Source organism: Cavia porcellus, unplaced genomic scaffold (assembly GCF_034190915.1).
Source record: "Cavia porcellus strain 051 isolate PalLab524CR breed Dunkin Hartley unplaced genomic scaffold, mCavPor4.1 scaffold_25, whole genome shotgun sequence".
In the NCBI taxonomy this organism is placed as follows: domain Eukaryota; kingdom Metazoa; phylum Chordata; class Mammalia; order Rodentia; family Caviidae; genus Cavia; species Cavia porcellus.
In genome coordinates this window covers 16,294,807-16,319,637 of record NW_026947508.1, presented here as the reverse complement: position 1 = coordinate 16,319,637, position 24,831 = coordinate 16,294,807, and the positions used below count along the sequence as shown (strand labels likewise).

The 24,831-nt window shown below is 44.3% G+C and overlaps 1 protein-coding gene across 2 annotated transcripts in view; it reads left to right on the top strand.

Annotated features, from left to right (window-relative positions):
- Nucleotides 1-10,222: 10,222 nt before the first annotated feature.
- The window catches only part of Usp48 (ubiquitin specific peptidase 48), a 67,991-nt gene continuing 53,382 nt past the window's right edge, over nucleotides 10,223-24,831 (top strand). For both annotated transcript variants that reach the window (XM_063235711.1, XM_063235710.1), the window contains exon 1: nucleotides 10,223-10,552. In XM_063235711.1, the coding sequence (XP_063091781.1) occupies nucleotides 10,419-10,552 (134 nt within the window). In that variant the 5' untranslated portion in view covers nucleotides 10,223-10,418. The remainder of the gene's footprint in view (nucleotides 10,553-24,831) is intronic.

Sequence of the window (24,831 nt, the reverse complement as noted above, 5' to 3'; positions counted from 1 at the left end):
TATATGTATATGTATGGTTTTTAAGAATCATATCAACTTTACCAAGTAAAAACCAGGTCATACTATATTTGAGCCAGTTAAAAGGTTACAGTTTTTTTTAATTACAGCATTTTAATGTGGTAAAAAGACATAAAATAATTAAATATGTTTTAGACTACTAAAAGGTGACTTCAAGGGTTTTGTTGAGAGTTTTAATGTTGTCTGAGAAGCAAGAGGGAAGGTAATTGACTGGTAATAGTAAAAAAAGAGGAACAAAGAAAGTGGTTTTGTCTTCAAGTAAGAATGTCTGGCTGTGCCAGAATGTGAAAGAAGATAAAAGCTCAACTTGGGGGTATATTGTAAGTTATAGAAAGCTCGAGAGGATGTGAATTTTATTTGTCTTGGTTTATAGTACTGCAAATAACAGGTTTGACAAGAAGTAAATGTGTTCAGAATTTGACAGTATTAGATTAGTTTTGGTAGATTTATTTATAAGATTGGTAAACCTTTGCTGCAAAATGTTTCCATTAAAATGAGATTATAGGTGATTATAGAGATAAGATACAAGTTCTTACATGTGCTGTGAACATCTGGGAGATTATGCAGCACAATTTTGTTACCTATGAAAAAGCCCTTTTTTGTTAAGAATGTAATTTCAGTAAAATGATGGCCTGCCATGTGACACCCTTGGACAAAAAGCAGTGTGCCATCCAAATGAAGCCGGCTCTCTGATCTGGAATGCCAAAACCATGTTTTCCTTTTGTCCCACCCCGATTGGACATCCAGAGGTAAGGAGTTTTCCCCAGTATCGACAGTTGTTCTCTTTGCAACTCAGTCGGCCCCACATGTTAGACAAAAATTGCAAAGGTTTGAGAGATTTGAGAAAATGCCCCTCAGCCAGTTAATAGAGATAGCACAAAAGGTCTTTTAAAACAGGGAGAATTTACAAGAAGCTACCAACAAGAAGATAACCAAGGTGTTAGAATTGCTCTATGAGAGGAAAAAAAAAAAAGAGTATGGGAGTTTCTGGGGGCAGTTGGATACTGTAGGCTGTGGATTCTAAATTTTACTGAAACAGCTCACCCCCTATATGACTCCCTTAAGGGAGAAATTCACTGAACTGGACTGATAAATGTGAACGGGCCTTCCAGCAGCTCAAGTGGGCCTTGACAGAGGCCCCAGCCCTGGGACTCCCTGAGGTTACCAAGCCGTTCACTTTGTTCATAGATAAACTCAGGGGCATTGCCAAAGGAGTCCTAACCCAGGACATTGGCCCTTGGAAGAGGCCTATAGCCTACCTCTCCAAAAGACTTGATCCAGTGACAGGAGGATAGGCCCCCTGCCTGAGAATCCTAGCTGCTGTGGCAATGTTACTTAAAGAGGCTAAAAACTCACTTTTGGACAGAAGATTCCTGTAGAGACTCTTATCAAAACCCCTCTGAAAAATGGCTCTCGAACGCTAAAATTTTACACTATCAGGCCCTGCTTCTAGACCCAGAGTCGGTAGTTTTCAAGACTTCTTCGGCTTTAAACCCAGCCACCTTTATGCCTGACGACCACTGGAAGAATTTCACAGATGGAAGCAGCTTCATCCAGAACAGCAGATGAGTGGCCGGGGCAGCAGTGACCACCAAAAAGGAGGTACTCTGGGTTAAACAGGTAGAGCCTGGCACCTCTGCCCAAAAGGCGGAGCTCATTGCTTTGACTGAGGCACTAAAACTAGCCACAGGAAAGAGGGTAAACATCTATACTGATAGTAGATATGCTTTTGCTACTATACCTGTACATGGAGCCATCTGTCAGAAGCGAGGTCTCTTAACCTCAGTCGGGACTAAGATTAAAAATGCTCCACAGATTCTAGACTTGCTGACAGCTGTCTGGCTACCTCAACGAGTTGCTATTATGCATTGCAAGGCTCACCAGGCAGGAGATGACCCTGTTCCCTTAGGAAACAATTTGGCAGATCAAGCCAGTCTCCAAATTGGCTACCAGAGGCTGTGTCACCAGGCCTGGCCTAAAACAAAGCCTTTGCTCCCCAAATTTTAATTTTTTGCTTCCTTGGGTTTTATTCCGGGGTCCGAGCTATCACAGGTCTCGCTAAATCACTAAATTGCCCAGGCTAGGCTTTACTGTACGATTTTCTTGTTACAGGCAGCTGAGCCAGTTAGAAATATTATAGGCAGTGACACAGGGCGGGGCCCTGGAAGAAGCCGGTACAGGGGACCAGATGTCTGATGACCTTGGAGAGGATACACACCTCCAGCTGTGGACCAGATCTCAGGACAGAAGGCAAAACAAATGCAGCCACATCCTTAAGTATAATCCTTAGGGACTGAATGTGGATCACCTTGAGAAGTCAGGAGTCCCCATTCCAACCCCTAGAGAAGAATCACTGCTCTCTTAAGATGCCCGCTTCCTAGTGACTCGCTTCCCCATTTGTTCCCGATTTAATCAATTTTACCTGAGCTATTAATCTTAATGGCTACACATAGTGAGTTCCCAGTTTAGACCCACCTCACCTCATGGTTTTACTCTATAAAAATCCTAAGACAATACAGAAATTTTGGCAACCCACTCGGGATCTTTTCTCTCTCAGATAGAAGCTTTCTTTCTCTCAATAAATATATTCTACTTGTAACCTCCATTGTTCCTAAAATCCATTCTTCGGTTTTAGGGAACACGACCTCCTACTGGACATATCAGAGGTCAGGAGTTTCATTCCGCTGTATCACTCCTGCTTCAGCCTCCCAGGGTGCTGCGATTACAGGCCAACTCCACCAGGTTTCTGTCTCCTTTTAGAATAAAAAAGTGGAAAGGATAAAATGGGAAGGAAGTTTTATAAATAAGGGAGGGGAAGGGATTAGGACAAAAGAATAAAGATCATATCATATACAAGTACAAATCTCTATGATAAATATGATCATTATGTTTATCTAAATTGTATCAATAAATTTAATTAAAAAGATCCAGGCACATGCCTAATCAAACCAGCACATGGGAGGCTGAGGCAAGAGAATCACAAGCTTGAAGCCAGCCTGGCCTACATAGTGAAACTTCATCTCAAAATAAACAGCAACAAAACAAAATTCATTTAAAAAGACAAAAACAGGAGACCAGGCACGGTGATGCATTGCTTTTAATCCGGCACTTAGGAGGCTGAGGCAGGAGGATCGCTGAGTTCCAAGGCCAGTCTGAACTACATAGGGAGACCCTGTATCCAGAAACAACAAAACAAAACAAAAGTAATAAAAAGCAGCTGGGGTGGGGAGCAGGTGGGTGTGGTGTGACACCCCTGTAATCCCGGCATTGGGAAACTGAGGTAGGAGGATAACCAAGGGTTCAAGGCCAGGTGTATTACATACTAAATCCAAGGCCAACCTGAGCTACACAGAAAGATCCTATCTCAAAGAAACAACAACAAAAAGTGTTCTTAAATCAAGGTACTACAGGAGGCTGGGGATTTAGCTCAGCGGCATAAGCGCCTGCCTTGCAAGCAGGCGGTCCTGAGTTCGATTCCCCGTATGGATAAAAATAAAAAGACAAAAAAAAAATCGAGGTACTACAGAGCCAGGCGTGGTGGCTCATGCCTGTAACCCCAGCACTCAGGAGGCTGAGACAGGAGGAACCTTGCAAGTTTGAGACCAGCCTGGCCTACAAAGTAAGCTCAAGGCCATCCTGAGCTGTGTAGTGAGACCCTGCCTCAAAAAGAAGAAAAAAAATCAAGGTACTACTGTACATTGAGTAAATTTTTTACAGTTTTTGAGATAGGGTATTGCTACGTAGTTCACAAAGGCCTTGAAGTCAGTGTGCAGCCCAGGCTGGCCTTAAACTTGTGGCATTCCTCCTGCCTCTGCCCCCCAAGTGCTGGGATTACAGATGTGTGCCACCATGCCCCGGCTATGGTTATTCATCTGGCAAACACAGCATCTATTATGTGCCAGGCACTGTTCTAGGTGCCAGGGGCCCAGAAACACACAGCTGTAAGGTTCGTTTTAGACATACACAATGACCACATTCCTCAGAGGGAATTTGTGCTCTGCATGATATACCTTGCTTTTTCCCTCTCACTCTCTTCCCTTCAACGCTTTTCCTCCTTATTAATAAAAGCTTTCTTTCTATTTTTTTCTTTGTCCCCCTCCCACTGCTTTTCCCCTTCTCATTTGAACATTTTCTTCCCGTTTCCCACCATCTATTACAGATTTTGGTCTTTATTTACACTTTCTGTTTCTCACATCAGAGAAACCATGTGATAGGCTCACACTGTTGAGCAGGAAGCAGTTTAGGGGGGAAACTGAACAATAAATAAGCAGTAAGACCAAAATGGACACACGCATTTCCCGTGTGATAGGCCGGAGGACAGAATGGGGCGGCGGGGGGCGGTGGGGGGCACAGAGTGTGGGAGGAACCTGCTCCTGCCAAGCTGGTCCGGGAGGGAGACGTTCTCTGTGGAGGTGAAACAGGACATTGTGTTTAGTGCTGGGGAAGAGCGTTCCGAGCGGAAAGAGCATCGATTCCAAAGAGTCTAAGGCAGGAAAAGGGGAAAGTACTGGGCTACTGTTGTTAAAATACAGTGAGAGCTGGGCGTGGTGGCACTAGCCTATAATCCCAACTCTAGGCTGAGGCAGGAGAGTCGCCACAAGTCCAAGGCCAATCTAGGGTACGTAGTGAGTTCAAGGACAAGCTGGACTACACAATGAGAAAAAGTTTAGTGAGAGAGGAGACCATAGTAATGTAATATTAGTGTGATTATGGTTAGGTGAGTACAGCCCTAACAAATTGTTACATATTTAGTGGCTTAGAACAAGCTGTCTTAGCTGCCACCCATGACTGGAACATGTCATATTTGTCTTTCTGTGTTTCGCTTATTTCACATTACATGATGTCCTCCAGGTTTATCCCCGTTGCTGCAAGTGACAGTTCTTTTTTTTGGTACTGGGGATTGAACTCAGGACAGCGCACTTGGGCCAAGTGACAGTTTCATCCCTTTCCATGGCTGCAGGGCACTGTGTATCCACTCACCTGCTGAGGGGGACCGAGGCTGACTCCCTATTTTGGTGCTACAGTAAACATGCATGTGGGTATCAGGGTCCACACTAGGGTACCTCGGGTGTGTTCGCATTAGTAGGATTTGCTAGAGCATATGATGTTTCTATTTTTTATTTTCCCACCACACTGTTTGCAGTGGCGGCTGCAGCAATTTACATTCCTGCCCAAGGTGTAGGCTTCCTTTTCCTTCTGTGTCCTTGCCAGTCTTTGGTGCTGTTGTTTTGGTAACAGCCATTCTAAGTAGGGTGAGAATTTCATTGTGGTTGATTTCAAAGAAGTGCCATTGGCTTTAGTAGGCACTTGCCTCACGTAAGATGGAAATCCCAGACTGGTTCTATAAGAACAGTTTCATACAGAAAAGTAGTACAAAAAAAAAAAAAGAAAAAGGTGCTGGGGATTTAGCTCAGCGGCATAAGCGCCTGCCTTGCAAGCACGTAGTCGTGAGTTCGATCCCCGGTACCGATAAAAAGGAAAAAGACAAAAACAAAACAAAACAAAAACTGGCTGCTAGCCCGGTGTGGTGCAGCACCCCTGTAATCGCAGAATTCGGGATGAGGCAGAAGGATGGCAAGTTCAAAACCAATTTGGGCTACTTAAGAAGACCCTATGCTCAAATGGTGGAGGTGGCATATGCCTGTAATTCTAGCACTAAGGAGGCTGAGGCATGAGTTCAAATCCAACCTAAACCACATAGTAAGAATTTGTCTAAAAAAAAAAAACAAAAAACAAAAAACCCAAAACCAAACAAATAACAAGGCTGGTTGTGGTAGGGCACGCCTGTAATTCCAGCATTTGGAGACTGAGGCAAGAGGATCGTCTCAAATTTAAGGCTGGCCGCAGTTACACAGTGAGTTCAAATCCAGAGTGAACTACACAGCAAGACCCTGTTTTAAAACAAAACAAAACACCCCCAATGATTTACTGTATATTTCAAAATGCTTAGCAGAGAGGTACAAAGACCTGAGGGAATAGAAATGCTAAACACCAGCTGGGTGTGGTGGTGCCATGCTGTAATCCTTGCATTTGGGAAGCCAAGGCAGGAGGATCATTGAGAGTTCAAGACCAGCCTGGGCTACAAAGTGAGCTCAAGGCCTGCCTGAACTGCATAGTGAGACTCTGTCTCAAAAAAAAAAAAAAAAAAGCTAAATTTGATCATTACTTTGAGTACACATATTGAAATATCACACTATACCCCATAAGTATGTATCATTTTTAGAAAGTATGTATAATTATTGTACCAGTTAAAAAACAACCAAGATAATATAGCTGGGTATGATAGTTCATGCCTAGAATCCCAACGCTCTGGGAAGCTGAGGCAGGAGGATTATAAATTCAAACCTGGCCACTTTAAAGACTTTGTGAGATGTTTCTGTCTTAAATAAACAAACAAAAAAAGTTGGGGATGGAGCTCAGTGAAAAGGGTCAGAATTCAATCCTTAGTATTGAAATAAAAATAAATAAAAAGTTGGGGGAGAGAGACTAAAATCCAAGAAAAACAGGGCGGAGTCAGGTAGGGGAATAGCTCAGCGGTGCTGTGATGGCCTAGTGTGCTCAAGGCCCTGAGTTCAAACAACAGAAAGACAAAACGACACCGCAGAATCCTGGAGGTCTGGAGTTTGCAGTGGGGTTCACTAAGCTACAGTCAGCATGGACCCCTTCTAATGATGCTGCCCACTTTAAAGCAGTCTTCCAGACCCTCAGCCCTGACTGCTCTGCTGGATTCCCTGGTTGTCCACAGAATGTCTGACCACGGGGAGTGATTCTTTCCCAGTTTTATGAACATTTTGCCTTTATTGCTTGCATTTTTAAAAAATAGTCCAATTGAGTGTTAGGATTACAAGTGTGCGTCATCACATCCAGTTTAAAAGTAGCTACTAGAAAATTTAAAATTACATATGTGGCTCAGCACGGTGGCAGGTGTCTGTGATCCTAGCACTCGGGAGGCTGAGGCAGGAGGGTCACCGTGGGTTCATTTGAGGCCGGCCTGAACGTCGTCTAAGATTCAGGCTCATTTCTGTTCTCCTGACATGTAGCCCATATTGATCTCCAATTTGCAAGGATCCTTCTGCAACAGCCTCCCATATGCTGGGGTTACATGTGTGAGCCACCATGCCCAGCTGTTTATATTTCTTTGCATCAGGCCCATCACACCCCAAATCCCTTAAAGATAATATAAATCCATAGATGAATTTAATTGATAAAGGCCTGGAAGAACATTCTAATTGCAGCACTTGGGAGGCTGTTGCAGGAGAATCCTTGTTAAATTTGAGGCCAGACTGTGCTACCTATTGGGTTCAAGGCCAGTTTGAACTACACAGCAATTTCCTATCTCAGAAAGAAAGAGGGAAAAAATCATAAAGGAAGACATTTCAAAGAATGTTTTCGGACAATATATCCCCCATTTATTTATTTATTTATTTATTTTTAATTGGTACCGGGGATCGCCAGCTTGCAAGGCAGGTGCTTATGCTGCTGAGCTAAATTCCCAGCCCCTATATATCCCCATTAAAAAAAAAAAAAAAAACAGGCTCATGCCTGTCACCTGTGAAACTGGTAATTTTCTTTCTGTGAGTGGACCATCCTTTTTTTCTCCTATAGGAATTTCCTATAGGTTTACAAATTCCACAGGTTTCCATGCTTTCAAGAAAATATAAATATTCCCAACTCCATAAAATAACGCACCTGCCTCAGGGCCACAAGTGAATACTTTTAAAATTCTGCCTAATTTTTTATGCCTCTTACTGATTTGTTCTACAAATTATTTTTCTGTGATGGAAGTCACTGAACCTGCAACCTGTCCTGTGGGTAGACTGTGTCAAGGTTCTACATTTATGATTTGGGGACCTCCTTGTCTGGTGACAGTCCTGGTGGGATGTGTGCCTGTAGCTATAGCAATTTGGAGGTCAGGAGTAGGATTGCCAGACCCTGTGTCAAAATAAAACATAAAAAAAGATTTGACTGTAACTATTGGTAGGGTGCTGGGAGATGTCTCTATGTATGATCGATATCAAGCTATAGCATTTGTCCGAAATAGCTTTCAAATCTGTTTCCTCATTCCATAACTATTGCACTGCCCCAATTCATTGCTGTTCTTCTATACACCTTCAGTAGTCTCATAAGAGGTTTCTGTCTCTGACCATGACCCAGACCAAAGAAACTACACAAAATGCAAACTTCCATTATATCATTCACCAGGTTTTTTGAGTATGTGAGGGGTCTTATTATGTGTTCTAGTTTGTGTGTGTTTTGTACCAGGAATTGAATTCATGACCTCGCCAGGCAGGTGCTATGCCACTGAACTATATTCCCGGCCTTGTGTGTGTGTGTGTTTTGTGACAGGGTCTCACTGTGTAATCCAGGCTGGCCTGGAACTTGGGCAATCCTCCCGCCTCAGCCTGAGTGCTTAGATTACACCACTCCTGGCCACTCAACATTTTAAAACTTTCAGTGATTGGTGTGCTGACGCATGCCTGCAATCCCATGCCTGCAATCCCATGCCTGCAATCCCAGCACCGGGAAGGCTGAAACTGGAGGTTTGCCAAGAGTTTAAGCCAGATTGGGCTATATAGTAAATTCAAGGGCAGCCTTAACTGTGTAACAAGACCCTGTCTCAAAAAACAAACAAATAAAGCTTCCAATGAGTCCCTTGGACAAAGGCAAGGTCTTGGCCTGCCCTCAAACACTCTCCTCCCTTCTAGTATCAGAATATGTGACCAGGCATGGTGCACATCTGTGATCCTAGCATTTAGGAGGCTAAAATAGGAGAATGGACACAAATTCGAGCCCACCCTGGGCTACATAGCCCAAGGCCAGATTGAACTACTTAATAAGATCCTGTGTCAAAAAACCAAAACAAAAATGGTCCTCCCACAGTAGGTTTTTTCTGTGTCATTGGTGTACAATGGTCTTTTTTTTTTTTTTTTTTTTGTATCAGGGATCGAACTCACGACTGCGTATTTGCAAGGCAGCCGCTTATGCCGCTGGGCTAAATACCTAGCCCCTCTTTTTCTTTTTTCTTTTTCTTTGACAGTTTTGCTAGGATGAGTGCAGGGACTGCAGACGTGTGGAGTCATGACTTTTCCAACACTGTAAATCTTCTTAATTGGTGGATTTAGGGGCTCTTTGGGAAGCTTGCTTGCATTCAGGTACTTCAAATTCTCCCAAGACTGGGGAGGATCTTTGCGTTTGTATCCCAAGGGCAGGGATGGCGTCTTATTTTTAGTATATGTGCTGCTGAAGCGAGTAGTAGTGGTGTCTTATTTTTATCTAGCCTTCAACAAATATCTTATGTATCCCGTTCAAGGCTCAAGATTACCCAACTGGTAAGCAGCAGAGTCAGAAATTTTTCACTTACGGCCCCCGTAGGGCTCCCATTTGAAATTTAAAGTTGGCAAGTAACATCTCTAGAACGGCCCTTTACTATTTGCAAAACATTTTGATTAAGATTATACTTCATATCCCCAAGCAAGAGACATGGTGTAGAAAGGAAATGTTTTTATAGCGGGGACCAACGAGGAGAGGCAGAAAAAGAAAAGAAGCCAAAAAAACGAATAGAAGAACGCAGATTTATCTGCGCCCGGAACAGCTCCGCCGTACCACCTGCGTACTGCGCACAACGGCTCGCTGAGCCCTCCCATCTCCAAGACTACATGTTCCAGCATGCTTCACACGTAGCAAGGGACACCAACGCACTGAACGCTGGGACATGTAGTCTTGTTCTAGGTCGAGAATAAACCTAGAACGCCCTTTGACGTCAGGAGTGTTCGGGAAGGACCGACCCAGGCTTAAATTCTTCCAGAGATCCGACCTTGGTTTCTTTGACACTCTGCTTGTAAAGAGGCCCCACCCTACAGTCCGGAGGACCTATGATGTGCGTTATATAGCTTCTCGCGTGAATCCTCCTCAGATAAAGGGGGAAGTACCCGAGATAAGAGCTGTCAGCCTTCTGGCCTCCTTCCAGGCGCAGACTTTTGGAGTAGTGGTGTTACAGCGCTACTCCGAAGACAGGCTGAGACGCCTGTTCCGCTGCTGCCTCCCTGAGGACGTGGCAAGCCAGCCTTGGACAACCGCTTCCACTTCCTCTGACCGTGGGGTTACCCGCGCAGGAGGCGCAGGGGCTGACGGGAACGCGCATGCGCCCTAAGAGGTGGGGAGCCCGCTTCCACCCTCTGCGGACGCGGGGGGGGGGGGGACGCGGGTGTCTACTGCGCTTTGCGGCCAGTCGTGCGGGCTGGGCGCGGGCGGGCGCGGCGGCAGTGGCGCGCACAGGTGATTGACTGGCCAGCTGGCTCAGAGAGCTCCTGGTTCTCTTCGCTGGCAGGTGGCGGAGCCCATTTGGGCGGCCGAGGCGGCGACCGCGGGCCGGCTCGAGCGGCGCTCCTGGGGCCAAGGCCATGGCCCCGCGGCTGCAGCTGGAGAAGGCGGCCTGGCGTTGGGCGGAGACGGTGCGGCCAGAGGAGGTGTCGCAGGAGCACATCGAGGCCGCCTACCGCATCTGGCTGGAGCCCTGCATCCGCGGCGTTTGCAGGTGAGGCCCGTGCGCAGCGCTTGGCGGCGCCCCGCGCGCCGGACCCGGGAAGCCGGGCGGGGTGGGGGAAGGTAGGCGGCGACCCTTTGCGTGCTTTGGGGAGGCGCGGAGAGCGCTCTTTGCGCTGTCTGCGCGACCTGCGCCTCCCGGGCTTTGCGCGGAGGTGATGCTGCTGTTGAAAGCCTTTTAGAAAGGGTGTTGGGTTCTCATCCAGAAGATGGCGGTGATGTTGCAGGTAAGGGTAAGAGTTTAGCAAACGTTGATGGTTGGTTTTGGCTACCATTCGGCATTTTCATTTGCAAGAAGAGCGTTGCTGTATGTGAGGTCCGTGTTCTATTGGTGGTGATCCCGCAACTCTGGTCGTCCAAGTAATAGGAAGCTTTGGTTTTACTGGCATGCTTCATCTTTCGCTGACCTTCCCTCACTCTTTGATGTAAGGTTGATCTAAGGTTGTGGGTTGTTTTTTTTTGTTTGTTTGTTTTTTGTTTTTGTCCTGACTCCGCACCACTTTACCGAGTAAGCGTGTTTGAGCTGTGCAAGTGCTCCTCTGCTTGGTCCTTGAAGTTTGCCGTAACCCTATCTTTTAGGTAAAATTGCCTGTCTGGGCATTGTGCCTGTTTTTTCCCCTTTTCCACCTTCTTAACGCGGGAAATAGTTTTTGTTGTGGAATGTTGTTGAGTTGACTTGGCCAAGCCGAGCATGCTCAGTAACCTTTTCGGCAGGCATTTAGTAAATACCTCCTGGAATTTTTTACTTTCCGCTGGGAGATCCAGAAGGAATGGAAGTTATGATATCTGGCTTTGGAGCTAGTTGAGAAACTTCAATAATTCCAAGCACCGGGTACTTGGCTCACAAGGAGAGCAATTCTGATTTACCAATTGCAATTGTAGGAATGACGAAAATCTGTGTATAATAGATTTTTTGTTGTTGTTTTTTTTAAAGACAGGGCCTCACTTTGTGGTTCAGGCTGGTCTTGAACTTACTGTGTAGCCCAGGTTGACTTTGAACTCTGCGTGATCTTTACTGCTCCAGACTCCCACGTGCTGGGACTACGGAGCCCCGGTCATTTAAACTGTAGTGTTGGGCGTGGTGGCAGCCTATGCCTATAATCCTAGTATTCTGGAGAGGGTTTAGGGAAGAGCGCCACCCTGGGCTCCCTCGGGAGTTCAAGATTAAACTACATAATAAGATTAATTACATACAATATGTAAAGTGTATCCTTACATATTTTATGTATGTTAACAAATTTGTTCAGCCATCACCACATGATTGGCCCCCTTAAAAGATACTCTGTGACCAGGTGTGGTGGTGCACATTTCTAATCCCAGCACTTTGGGACCCTGAGGCAGGAGAATTCAAGAGCAACCCCATCCTACACAACGTTTTTTTTTTTTTTTTTTTTTTTTTTTAAAGACAGGGTCTCACTTTGTTGTTCAGGCTGGTGAGACTATGATATCAGCATTTAGAGAAGCAGAGGCAAGGGGATAGAAAGTTTGAGTCCCACCTGGATAGTTAAGTGAAATCATGTCTCAAAGTTCTGGGGATGTAGCTCAGTGCAAAGGCTTGGCTTCTGGGAAAAGGAAAAAAAAAAAAAGAGAGAAGAGGAAGAGAAGGAGAACCTCGTAATTTTGGTTTTTCGATGGCATCTCACTATGTAGCTCAGGTTGCCTGAGAGAACTCAGTGATTCTTGTCAGCCTTTCAAGTGCTGGGATTACAGTACCACCATACCTGACTAGGTCATTATATAGCAATGTTAGGTATGTGATTTGCAAATATTTACTTGTTATGCTATAGGGTTTTTTTGTTTGTTTGTTTCTTTTTTTTTTTTTTTTTTGTCTTTTTCCTTTTTATGGGTACTGGAGATCGAACTCACGGACTGCCTGCTTGCAAGGCAGGAGCTTATGCCGCTGAGCTAAATCCCCAGCCCCTTGTTTGTTTATTTCTTGATAATGGTATCTTCCACTTAAAAACCTTTATTTTTTGTCTTTTTGAGACAAGGGTTTCACTATGCAGTTCAGACTGGCCTTGAACTCACTTTGTAGCCCAGGCTGGCCTCAAACAGCAGTTTACCTGCTTCAGCCTCTGCAGTGCTGGGATTACAGGTGTGTACCACACGCCCAGCCCAGTTTATTATTATTTGGCTATTTTTTTCACACACACTTCCCCAAATATCCAAACAATTTTGTCTTTTCTTTTTTTTTTTTTTTTTTTTTTTTTTGAGATAGGCTTTCCAGTATATCTCAGGCTGGCCTTGAGTTTGTGATTTTCCTGTCTCAGCCTCCCAAGTACTGGGATTACAGGAACGGGACACCATGCCTGGAATATTTAGATATCACAGGATCTCTTTTCTTACTCTCTCCCTTAATCATTTCTTTTGATACTGTATTAAGAAGTTAAAGAATTAAGATGGGCATGCTAGTGTTTTTGACTATGATCTCAGCATTCAGAGAAGCAGAGGCAGGAGGATAGAAAGTTTTGAGTCCCACCTGGATAGTTTCTCAAGAACCTGTGCCATACTACACTAGGTAGGATACGCCTGTAATCCTACTTAGTATTTGGGAAAATTGAGACATGAGGATGACCATAAATTAGAGACAGCCTGGATTATCCATATGGAAACACTATCTCAAAAAGAAAAAAAAAATACTGTCAAAAAATAAAAGTAAGGTTGGATATAGGTCAGAAGAGTGCCCTTCAATTCTCAGTAACTTCCCCCAAACCAAAAATTTAGTCACAGGGGCCAGGGATTTAACTCAGTGGCCTAAGCGCCTGCCTGGCAAACCCATGGTTGTAAGTTCGATCCCAGATACCAAAAAATATAAGTAAAATAAAATGCTGATGTTTGCCAGGGATTTAGCTCAGCGACATAAGCACCTGCCTGGCAAGCTCAAGGTTGTAAGTTTGATCCCTGGTACCATAAATAAACAAATAAAAATTTAGTCATATACGGGGATTTGAACTCATGACCTTGTGCTTGCCAGGCAGGACTTAAATTGCTGAGCCAAATCCTCAGCTCAATAGTGTACTGTTTTAATGTTGTAATACAATTGTTTTTATCTAAATTTTTTAATGTAATACCAGAGCTGAAGGAAGGAGAGATTCAAACATGTAATGAAAACAGGGTGGATTAAATCCTATAGAGAGCCATAGAACCTGACAGATATCGTGTATCTTTTTTTTTTTTCCATAGTAGACATTGAACTCAGGTCCTTGTGTTCTGCCACTAATAGTCACAGCCCTGTATGTATTATCTTAATTTTTAGGATCAGGGTTGTATGCTAACAGTGAGGATGTGGTCAGTTAAGTTCCTTGAAGTGAAATACAGGGGATGTGCAGTGATGGCTTTGCTTCACATTCTGTTCCTTGTGGATGGTGGGGATACCTTGCTTCCTACCCTCAGCCAGCAGTGTTTTAATAACTCAACCCCCCTGCTAGGGATTCAAGCAGGGCCTCCATAAACTCCATCTTAGCCCTGCTTTTTGTTCCCCCAGCGTTTTTTTCCCCCACTGGTTTCTTCAGACAAGATTTTTCTTTGCAGTTGAGATTGGCCTTGAGCTCACTATGTAGTCCAAGGCTGGCCTGGAACTCTCAGTGAGCCTCCTGAATGCTGGGATTGCTGGAATGCACAGCCATGTCCAACGTTTTTTTTTTTTTTTTTTCCAACAGGGTCTTACTAAATAGTCCAGACTAGTCTTCAGCTTGTGATGATGATCCATCTTCAGCTTCTCAAAGTAGTTGAGATTTCAGGAATTGGCTATCATGCCTGACTCTAGCTTCAACATTTATTTTTCTTCTTTTCTTTTTCTTTTTTTTTCGTACGGAGGAATCGAACCTTCCACTTACCAGGCAGGTGCTTATGCCACTGAGCTAAAATCCCCAGCTCTTCCCAGGCTGGTTTTGAACTTGTGACAGCCTTCCTAGCTCAGTCTCAGTGCTGGGATAACAGGTGTGTGCTACCATGCTTTGCCTTCAGCTTCAATATTTACCAGCACAGAATAATCACTTGTTTTCTTTTCTTGGGTATGCTGCACTTTTCCTAACAGTGTATCTATCCTCCTGGTTTAGTAGGTGCTGTGATCCATAAAGTCCATGCCCTGTTTGACCTTGGTCATTATTGTATATCTTTTGTCTAGGTTTGGTTTTTTTTTTTTTTTTTTTTTTTTTGGAGGAGGGGTACCAGCAATCAAACTCAGGAAATTGCACTTGCCAGGCAGGTGCTTATGTCACTGAGCTATATCCCTGGCCTCTTTCATCTGGATGGTTGTTTGTGATACCTGGGATCGAACTGGTTGACCATGTGCCTTATGCCATTGAGCTAAATCCCCAGCCCTTTTTTTTTTTTTTTTTGAGGTGAGATTTAAGTATCTATTCAAGACTTTCTTTGAACCCACAAGGTGGTGAACTTACAAGGTGTGATGATCAGCCTTGCTCTGCCTTCCTGTTTGAGTTACAGGCATTGTTGGAGTTACAGGTGTGGCCTTCAATTGTTAGATAAAAATGGATGCCAGTGAGCTACACCCTTGAGTCTTTGATTTAAGTTATCTGTTGAGTGTGTCTTACATGCCATGCTGAAGTAAATATTCGTTTACACAACAAAAATTTGCAGTACCTGCTATGGACTTGGTGTAGTAATCTAGGATGACTGTGCGAGTCCCAGAAGTTTGAGTTACCCGCATGTTGTATCAATAGAGGTGAGAAAGATACACAGGGTGAGAATTTTGTTTAAAAAATTAAAAAAGATGTCATTATATTTATTTGGTAGTATACGTTTTTCCATATCATTGCATGAAGATACCTCCATTGAACCTAGGGCCTTGCACATACTAGGCAAGTATTTAGCACTGAGCTCACATCCCCAGCCTTGCTTTATTCTTTTCTTCTTCTTCTTCTTTTTTTTTTTTTTTTTTTTGTCTCATTAAGCAGTTCAGGCTGGCCTTGGGCTCACTTTTTAGTCCAGGCTGGTCTCGAACTTGCAACAATTCCCTTGCCTCAGCAATCTTGAGTGCTGGGATTGCAGGTATGTGCCAACCATACCTGGCTCTTTTTTTTTTTTTTTTTTTTTTTTTTTGTCTTTTTCATTTTTATCAGTACCAAGGATCGAACTCACGACCACCTGCTTGCAAGGCAGGTGCTTATGCTGTGGAGCTAAATCCCCAGCCCCCTTTTATTCTTTTTTAAAAGACAATTTTTACTATGTATGTTTAAGGTATGTTACAATGAGCAGGATACATTGTAACATACAGCACATACCACTTGCGGATACATTATAACATGTAGCATGGATCACTTAGGGATACATTGTAACATATAGTACATATCACTATAGGGAAGCATAATAACTGCCTCTTTACATTACATAGTTACTGTTTGTGTATGTGTGTGAGGTAAGAGCAGTTAATATTGATGGGCAGGAATATCAAATAATTATCCCGTCCCCACCTTCCTGTTTTTCAGATCTTCACTGGATTTGTGGTTCTAGAATGAGGCAGCAGTATGGACCAAAAATAGTTTAGAATGACACCTTCCTTACCTCTTGTTGTTGTTCCCTTTCCAGACAGGGCCTCTCCATGTGGTCCAGGCTGGCCTTGTTCTATGCAAGCCAGGTTGTTCTCAAACTCTAAAGATCTTCCTGCCTAGCCTCCAGAGTACTGGGCTTTACAGGCATGTGCCACCAGCCGCAGTCAACTAAAACTCTTAAACACTGAGCAGCAGTCTTTTCTACTGGAGGAATTTTTAACACTATTTTAGTAGTCAATATGCTTTTCAAATTTTTCCTTTTAAAGTGCCCAGTGATACTGAAAACTCTTTAGATTGAAGCCTCTATTTTTAATACTGTTGAGTGTTCGACAGCTTGAATCTTAGGTGATGAAAGAGATCAAAAAAATTCCCTGTTTTCAGAGGCATTTTTGGTGAATGAAGAAAATCTTGCCAGTGTAAAGAAGAGCAGCTATCATCAGGCCAGTAAACCTGGCGGTGATGCCTGCAGGTCAGGGAGGAGGCTTAGCCGACATCCTGATGCCTTGTGTATCCTTAGTGCATGCTTTCGTTAAGTTGGTTTTTTTTTTTTTTTTTTTTTTTGTGCCGGGGATTGAACTCATGACCTCGCGTTTGCCAAGCAGGCACTTATGCAGCTGAGCTAAACTCCTGGCCAATGCAGAAAGTTTTAAAGTTTTCTTTATTAGTGATTAACATTTTCCAAAAATAATTTTATTTGTGCATGGTTCTGGGGACTGGATCCAGGGGCTTTTCTCATGCCAGACAAGCACTATGCCATTGAACTATAACTCCAGTCCAAAGATTAGTTGGTTTTTTTTGAGACACCCAGGTTGTCCTTGAATTTATAGCAATCCTGTCTCAGTCTCACTAGTGCTAGGATTAGAGGCGTGAGACACCACACCCACTCCCTTTGAGGCATTCAGTGTTCTGGCCTGATTTATGCCTTCTCCATAGCTTTTTGGATTTTCACATCTTCTCTCCCAATCTCCAGCTGTGCTGAACCCTACTGAAAGATTTGTATAGCGTGGCTTCTGTGACTTCATTTTGGCTTTGCTTCTAAGTCCTGTCTCTGTAAGCTGTCCTATACCTGGAGTGCGCTTAATTTCCTTTCTGACCTTTCACTTCTGCATGCCCTCAGGGACAGGAGATTGGCAGTAGTTTATCTTTCCCCTCTCCTGAGATTTCTGCTGCAGCATTCAGTATCTGATGCTACCCCAACACTTACATGCCAGAAGTTGTCCTCTAACCTGTCTGCCTCCGCATTTGCTGTCAGATGTCTTGGATACCTGGGACTGTATCTTGGTATCCTCTGAATGGTGTAATTCTCACTGTGGGAGCGTTTGTTTGATACATTGTGTTAACCTGTAAAGTCTGGTTTCTTATTTTAAGTAGATAGGTTTTCTTTATTTATTCATTCATTTATTTTGGAACTGGGGATCTTACGACCTTGTGCTTGCCTAGCAGGCAGGCACTTAGGCTGTTGAGCTAAATCCCCAGCCCAAGAAGATAGGTTTTATACAAATGGAATTGTTTCCTTTTGCTAGGTGGGGTGTGGCACACTCCAGGAAGACTGCTGCTGCTGTGCGGGGAGCAGTTTGAAACTGTCCTGCACAGCAGCACTGTCAGCATAAACAGCCCAGATCCCGACCTGACAGCTGTCACCACGCATACATACCCAGTGCCACCTCCACCACTCTTGCTCTCACATTGACTTTTTAAAAAGACCGTCTTCTATCACATAGGCATGCAAGTGTATTATAAACATGGGGTTCTTCTTTTCATTTTTAGACAGGGTTGGTCTCCCTGTGTGGTGCAGGCTGGCCTGGAACTTGCTGCAGTCCTCCTGCTTCAGCTGCCTGAGCGCTAGGGTTCCGTGTGTGCGCCACCACGGCAGGTAAACTTGGGATTCTGAAGGAAACCACATTAAAAACAGACGAGTCCTATTTGTTTTAAAAGTGATGGAATGAGCACCTAAAGATTTTTTTTTAGGTTTTCGTCTCCTCCCTCAGGGATATATGCTTGGCTTTTTTTTTTTTTTTTTTTTTTTTTGAGAGAGGATCTCTTTGTGCAGTTCAGGCTGGCCTTGAGCTCACTTTGCAGCCCAGGCTGGGCTCGAACTCGCAACTATTCTGCCTCAGCTTCCTGAGTGCGGGGATTACAGGTGTGTGCCACTATGCCCAGTTATAATTGCCTCCCCCCCTTTTTTCCTCTCACCTCTCTTTCCACGTCTGCCCTTCCTTTCCTTTTTATTTTTTATTTTTTTTTTAGGGATTCACTGTAGTGCAGGCTTCAACTAACTGTGGAGCCCAGGCTGGCCTGGAACTCGGGTGACCTCTTGTCTCGGCCTTCCTAGTTCTGGGATCACAGCGGGTGTGCCATCAAGCCTGGTGGTGGTCTGTCTTCCTTCTTTCCTTCCCTGCCTCCTTCCTTCCCTCCCTCCCTCCTTCCTTCCTTCCTTCCTTCCTTCCTTCCTTCCTGTGTGTGTAAAGTATTGAGGCTGAATGCAGGGCCTTTGCACTGAGCTATATCCAGCCCTTTTAATTTATTTTTGAGACAAGATTTCCTAAGTTGCCAGAGTAGGACAGGAAGTTGTGATTTTCTTGCTTCAGTCTCCCAAAGCACTGGGATCACAAGCTTTACACTGCTGTTGAGAAAATGTTTATTTTGAAAGAAGAGAAATCTGGGATGGGGATGTAGCTCAGCGGCACAGCTGACTGGCAAGCCCAAGATCCTAAATTTGTTCCCTGGTACAGAAAAAAAAAATCTTCCCATTAAGAAGGGAAATGCTTAATCTTATTTCCTGATTTATCATTGCAAACTGCATTTTTGTTTTTTGAGTCGGGAGGCTCACTGTATAACTCAGGCTAGCCTCGCACTCGTGATTCTTCTGCTCAGCCTCCTGAGTGCTGTGTGTTTTGGGTTTTTGAGACTGGGTCTTTGTAGTTCAGACTAACCCTGAACACTTTATGTAGTCCAGGGTGGCCTCGAACTTGTGATCCTCCTGCCTCATCCTCCTGAGCGCTGGGATTACAGTTATGTGCCACTTTACCTAGGGAAGCTGGGTTTTCTTGTCTTTTTTCGGGGGCGGGGGAGGTAGCGGAGGTTGAGCTCTACCTAGCACTTGCCAGGCAGGAGCTCATGCAGCTGAGCTAAATCCCCAGCTTTTGTGTCTTTTCTATTTGCCTTTTTTTTCCCCTTCTATTCATACTGGACCACCAAATGATACAGGGAAAATAAATGTAATAGTAGTAAGAGCATATGGATGACATCATTAGCTTTGGTGGTAATCTTCCTTTTAGTCTTAGTGGGTGGGAGAGGATGGCCCACCTCTGATGGGGTAATGGTTTACTTACATGGGAAATTCCACACAGGTGATACCAATAATCTCCAGTTTCCCTTTATCCCTCAGGGAAGTATGTAAATCAGGCCATTGTGACGTTAATCTTCTTCCGGTGTGCCTCCAGCCACAGCTGTATTGTGTTCTTTTCAATGACTCCCTGGCGGGCCTGTCTCTGTCCCACTGTCTATAATTTTTTTTTTTTTTTTTTTTTTTTTTTTGAGACAGGGTCTCACGAAGCCATTCAGGCTGACCTTAAACTCATTTTGTAGCCCAGGCTGGTCGGGAACCTGCTATGATTCTCCTGCCTCAGCCTCAAGAGTGCTGGAGTTCTGGGTGAATGGCACCATGCCCAGCCTATAGCAATTCTACCTAGATGTCCATAATACTGCTTCATTTTTTAAAACTTGATTTGAGACAGGGTCTTGCTAGCTCACTCAAGCTAGCCTCAAATTTATTATCTTCCTCGATTGCTAAGTACTGAAATTAAAGGCAGGTGGCCCACGTCCGACTCTGATTGATTGTTATCAAAGTGCTTATTGACCTCTGTTTAGAAAGTGGTCTTTTGTAGGAGAGAATTTTTCTCTAATCTAGGCTGGCCTTGAACTCAGGTCCTCCAGCATTAGTTTCCAGAGTGCTGGGATTACAGGCATGTGCCACCTCGCTAAGGAGGTGTTTTTAAAGGTGGCAGTTGTGAGGCAAAGGGTATAAAGACCATCAAAAGCCAAAAAGCCTTGTATAGATTGTCAGGCAGCTTTTTAGGAGGCGTGTGCTGCAGTAGGTTAGCCTTAATGTATCAGAGGGAGCACTGTAGGCTGCATGCCAACCTTCATTTAATGTCTACCTGGGTATCGGGCAGAATGATGCCCTGGAACAGATGAAGAGGAAAAAGCAGTAACTCATTGAATGACCCGTCAGAGGGTGTTGCCAACTCCCTCTTCCATTCATTCAAAGGTTGACTCTTTGAACAGCAGAGTAACTGAAATTCTAGATTGTAAATTTTCTGTCCACTGTTTTAAGGCATCCTTGGATCTATCAACAGAGCTAAAACTGCATCTTACTGACTGCAGTCATTGTAAAAGGATCTTTGTCATTTGCATACCAAGAATCCCCACACATGACTGCTTTTGCATTACTGTGAAAAATGAGTTTTGATTTATGGACTTTTTTTTTTTTTTTTACAATTTTTGGGCATCAGTCCAGCTCCTTTCTTTTCTTGCCAACCCCATCTAACTGGTGTCCAAGTTCTGTTGGCTTCATCCTCCATTTGCTTGAGTTCAGCTTTCTTTTCATTGCTACTGAATTAGTTAAGACCCCCACCTTTATTTTTTAAAGTCATTTTAGCTTTATTTTTTTATAATACAGTACTGAGGATTAAACCCAGGAATCATCTACCACTGAGCTAAATCTTCCCTTTCCTTTTGAGACAGGGTTTCAGTAAGTTGGCCTGAATTCCTGCTTCATTCTTATAGGCAAGGGCTATTCCTGGCTTAAACCTGGTGGTGGTATTATTTTGGAGACAGGTTCTCCTGCAGCCCACACTGGCTTGCAACTCATGGCAACACTGCTTCAGCCCCCCAAGTTCTCGTACTATAGGCATGTGCCACCACACTCAGCTCTTAATCATGTTTTTGAAATTTAACTTAATAATCTCTGTCTGTAGAGAGACAGGAGCGTTACGAGTTTGAGGCCAGCCTGAATGACCAAGCAAGTTCAAGGCCAGTGTGCACTACAGAGTCAGTTGTCCAGAAAAAATTCATATATGGTTTTTGAATAATTCTGATATATTCAGTTGTACTGTATAACTAGAAGTTTATGTATGACCAACAAAAACAGTAAAATAGCCAACTAAAGGCTACATACGTAGCCAATTTTTTACATCCAAATGCTTTTTTAAAAGTTCATAGACTGAGGTCAGGGGGGCTCAGTGGCTTAAGTGCCTGCCTGGCAAGCATGAGGTCATGAGTTTAATCCCTGATATAAGAAAAAATCGTGTGCTGGGCATGGCAGAGCATACCCATAATCTCTAGCACTAGAGGAACATCGTGAGTTTGAGGCTGACTATGTAACAAGACCTTGTCTCCAAAAACAAAACAAAAAGTTTATGACTAGCTGTCACAAGGTGCAATTTCTGAGTTGCTGTAAAAGCAGAGCTTTTCCATCTAGGAAGGGACGTCTACAGGAGGACCACAATCTTGTTTTGGTGGTTTCCTCTGTTTACAGATTTGAACTGTCTTTCTATTGAGTCTCTTGCTCTTACACACTCAGATTTTTCTGAGGCCAGAATTACAATCTCATCTTTATTTTCACGTAGAACGCTGCAGATAATGTCGGTTCTGTATGAGAAATCATTATCCATCATTTGCAGCCCCTTTGCCACCTGCTTTCTTCTTGTCCATCTAAAGCGTTCTTGTCATGCTGAGGTGTCTTTTTTTTTTTTTAATGGTATTTATATGAGCTTCATACTCTGCAGCAGAGATGCAGCTGTCCAGTTGTGGCACGCATCGGTGTCAGTTGCAAAGATTGTCCCTTTTGAGAGTCTGACCCAGTAATCCCTGATAATTCCATGGGAAGAAACTGCCCCTACGGTGCCTTCTTAGTCCTTTTCACTGTTACAGTGGTGGGGCCATCCGGGCAGAGACCCAGGGGAGCCCCACCTTCCCAGTTCCCTGCACCACAGCACCCGGGTGGGGTCTCCCTCCAGCCAGCGGCAGCCAGGGACTCGAGACCTCATCATTGGCTAGGAAGACTGCGTCGGGCCTTGCTCAGCTTTAGTCCGTTGTTAATTCTGCTGCCTCGGGATCTCTGACCTAAAATTGCCACCAAGGTCTGCTTAGTGTGTCATGCTGAACTTTTGGAATTGAGGTCCTAGGAATCAAACTCAGGACCTTGTGCTTGTCAAGCAGGAACTGTTTGGGACTTACTCCTTCAGCAACTTGATGATACGGTATAGACCTAGAATTAAATGCACTTTATTGGGCTGAGTTCATCATCATACTGTTCCTTTGCATCTGTGTGGTTGCATCGTATATAGACATGTGCGTGGCAGTTACTGAAAGAGTCCTTCGTGTCAGTGTTGTTGAATATCTGAGACATTTTCTCTTGAGTTTTCCTAAAAGCAATGTGCGATGCTGTGATTCTAGCTTATACTGGGTATATGATATTTGAGCCTTGGATCATTTCTGGCACACAGCCCCTAAAACTTGCAGAATCTTGGAAGAGTTAACTGTCTTTTTGTGCTGATGAGAGGGCACAGCCTCCTCCCGATGGGCTTTGGTTGGCAGGGGAACCAACTGAGTGATTAGAAGGTTGGAACCTTCAGCCCCAGCCCTCCAGGGAAGGGGTGGGGGAGGGGCTGAAAGTTGAATTAATTTCCAGTGGCTGGTGATCTAACGCATCTGCCTGTGTAAATGAAGTCTCTTTAAAACCCCAAAAGAATGGGGTTCAGAGAGCCCCAAGGTAGCTGCAAGAAGCTGTGTCCAAGAATGGTTCTGCAGCCCAGTAGGCTTCCACACCTTACCCTGACCATCTTTGAGGTCTCTTAATAAGTCAGTATCTGAGTTCTGTGAGCCATTCCAGCAAATTACTGAGTTAGAGCAGAGTTGGTCATGGGAACTTGTCAGACCCCCAAGCACTGGAGACCTGCGTTGGCAGCTGAAGCAGGGGCAGTGGGATGGCTTCCTTCACTTGTGAAATTGGGCCATAACTATAGATACGTAATGTCAGAATTGAATTAGCACTTAGCAGTTGTCAGAATTGGTTGGTGTAGAAGAAAATCCACGCCTCTAGGCTTCCCCTGTGTGCTGTCATTGTTCTGTGTGAGCGTGTAGGGTGCAGTTTTCCTGAGGGAAGCCAAGTTCCTACTCCCCGTGGGCAGTGAGTGGGCAAGGACTATCATTTGGCTGTGGTTCAACACTGAGTGTTAATACTGGGTCCCTTTGCTGATTTGATTAGTGATAGGCAACATCTTTTGTGGCTGCTCTTAAGTGTGCATTTCTCTGGAGCTGCTGCCCTTGCATTTCCTTTTTTTTCTTTCTGTACTGGGGATTGAAGCCAGGGCTTCCTGCATGGTCCCAAGGGCTCTACCATTGAGCTGCGTGCCCAGCCCTTCTGGTTGTGTTTGACCCAGGGTTTGACTGAAGGTGCTCGGGATGGCCTTGAACTTAGTCCTCCTCACCCTCTCCATTAGCATGTGCCACAATCCCCAGTTCCCCTCTCTGTCTTCTTTGGATGTACAAGAAGGTTTGAAGAGGAGAGACAAAATAATTTTTTAAGAATTAAGTCATCTGGCTCCCTGGTGCTGATGCCAGCAGGATGTCTTGCTCGGTACATGTGGAGCCCTGGTGAAGGAGCAATCAGGGCCATAGTGCTGGAATTACAGGGGCGTCCTACCTTGCACTGCAGATAGTATTAACATAAAAATTTATGCTCAGCAAACGCTACACTGAGCATTACTGTTAGTTTCCTTAGTTTCTTTTTTTTTCTCTCTTTGTCATTTTCTTTGAAGGAAACAGAATTCCTGTTGGCTATCCTTGCAATTTTTTTGTTGTTGTTTTTGGAGCCGGAGGTCGAACTCAAGACCTCCATGCTTGCTAGGCAAACACTGCACTGCTGAGCTAAATCCCTGGCTGCCATATTTGATTTTAAAGCCAGGAAAGCACTACACTTAAACAGAGCATTCAAAACAGTAACACTGGGTGTGTATAGTCCATTCTGTGGTAACTGCAGTATAAAGAGTGTTGGAAGCCGGCTTAGCAGTGGCTTGTTCCTGTGACCCCGGCTGCAGGGAACCTGAGGGAGAAATGGGAAGTCTGAGGCCGGCTGGTACAATTCAGTAAGACTGTCTCATCATGAAAATGTAAAAAAGACTGAGGTTTATAAAGCTCAGCGTAGCTGAGTTCAATCCCCAGCGCTGCATAAGGAAATCTTACTCCTGACCTGCAGCTACCAGCTGACCTCAGAGCTGCTTATTTACCTTGTGTCCTTCATCCTAGAATCCTTGAGTCAGGTGCGTGGTGCTTCCATTTCTAAACAAAAGATGGTGAGATGAAATTATTGTGTTCCTTTTCAACTAATTGATACTGTTAACATCACAATAAATTGTCTTGTCTTGACCCCCCCCCTTTTTTTTTCCTTCTCTTTTTTGGTCTTTTTGAGACAGAGTTTCACTATGCAGTTAATTGAAATTGGCCTTAAACTCACGGTGAAGCCCAGGCTGGTCTTGAGCTGTCTTTATGCCTCAGCTTCCCGAGTGCTGTGTGAGCCACCGAGCCTGGCTTCATGTTTGTTTTTTTCTGACTGCAATAGTTTGCATTGTTTCGTACTCATTGGAGCACCATGTCCTAGCCATATTCCTTGCCTGCCTGCCTGCCTGGCTTTGTGTCTGTGTCTGTCTCCTTGTGAGAAGTGAACCCAGGGCCTGGGTTATAGGCAAATGGTATAGTG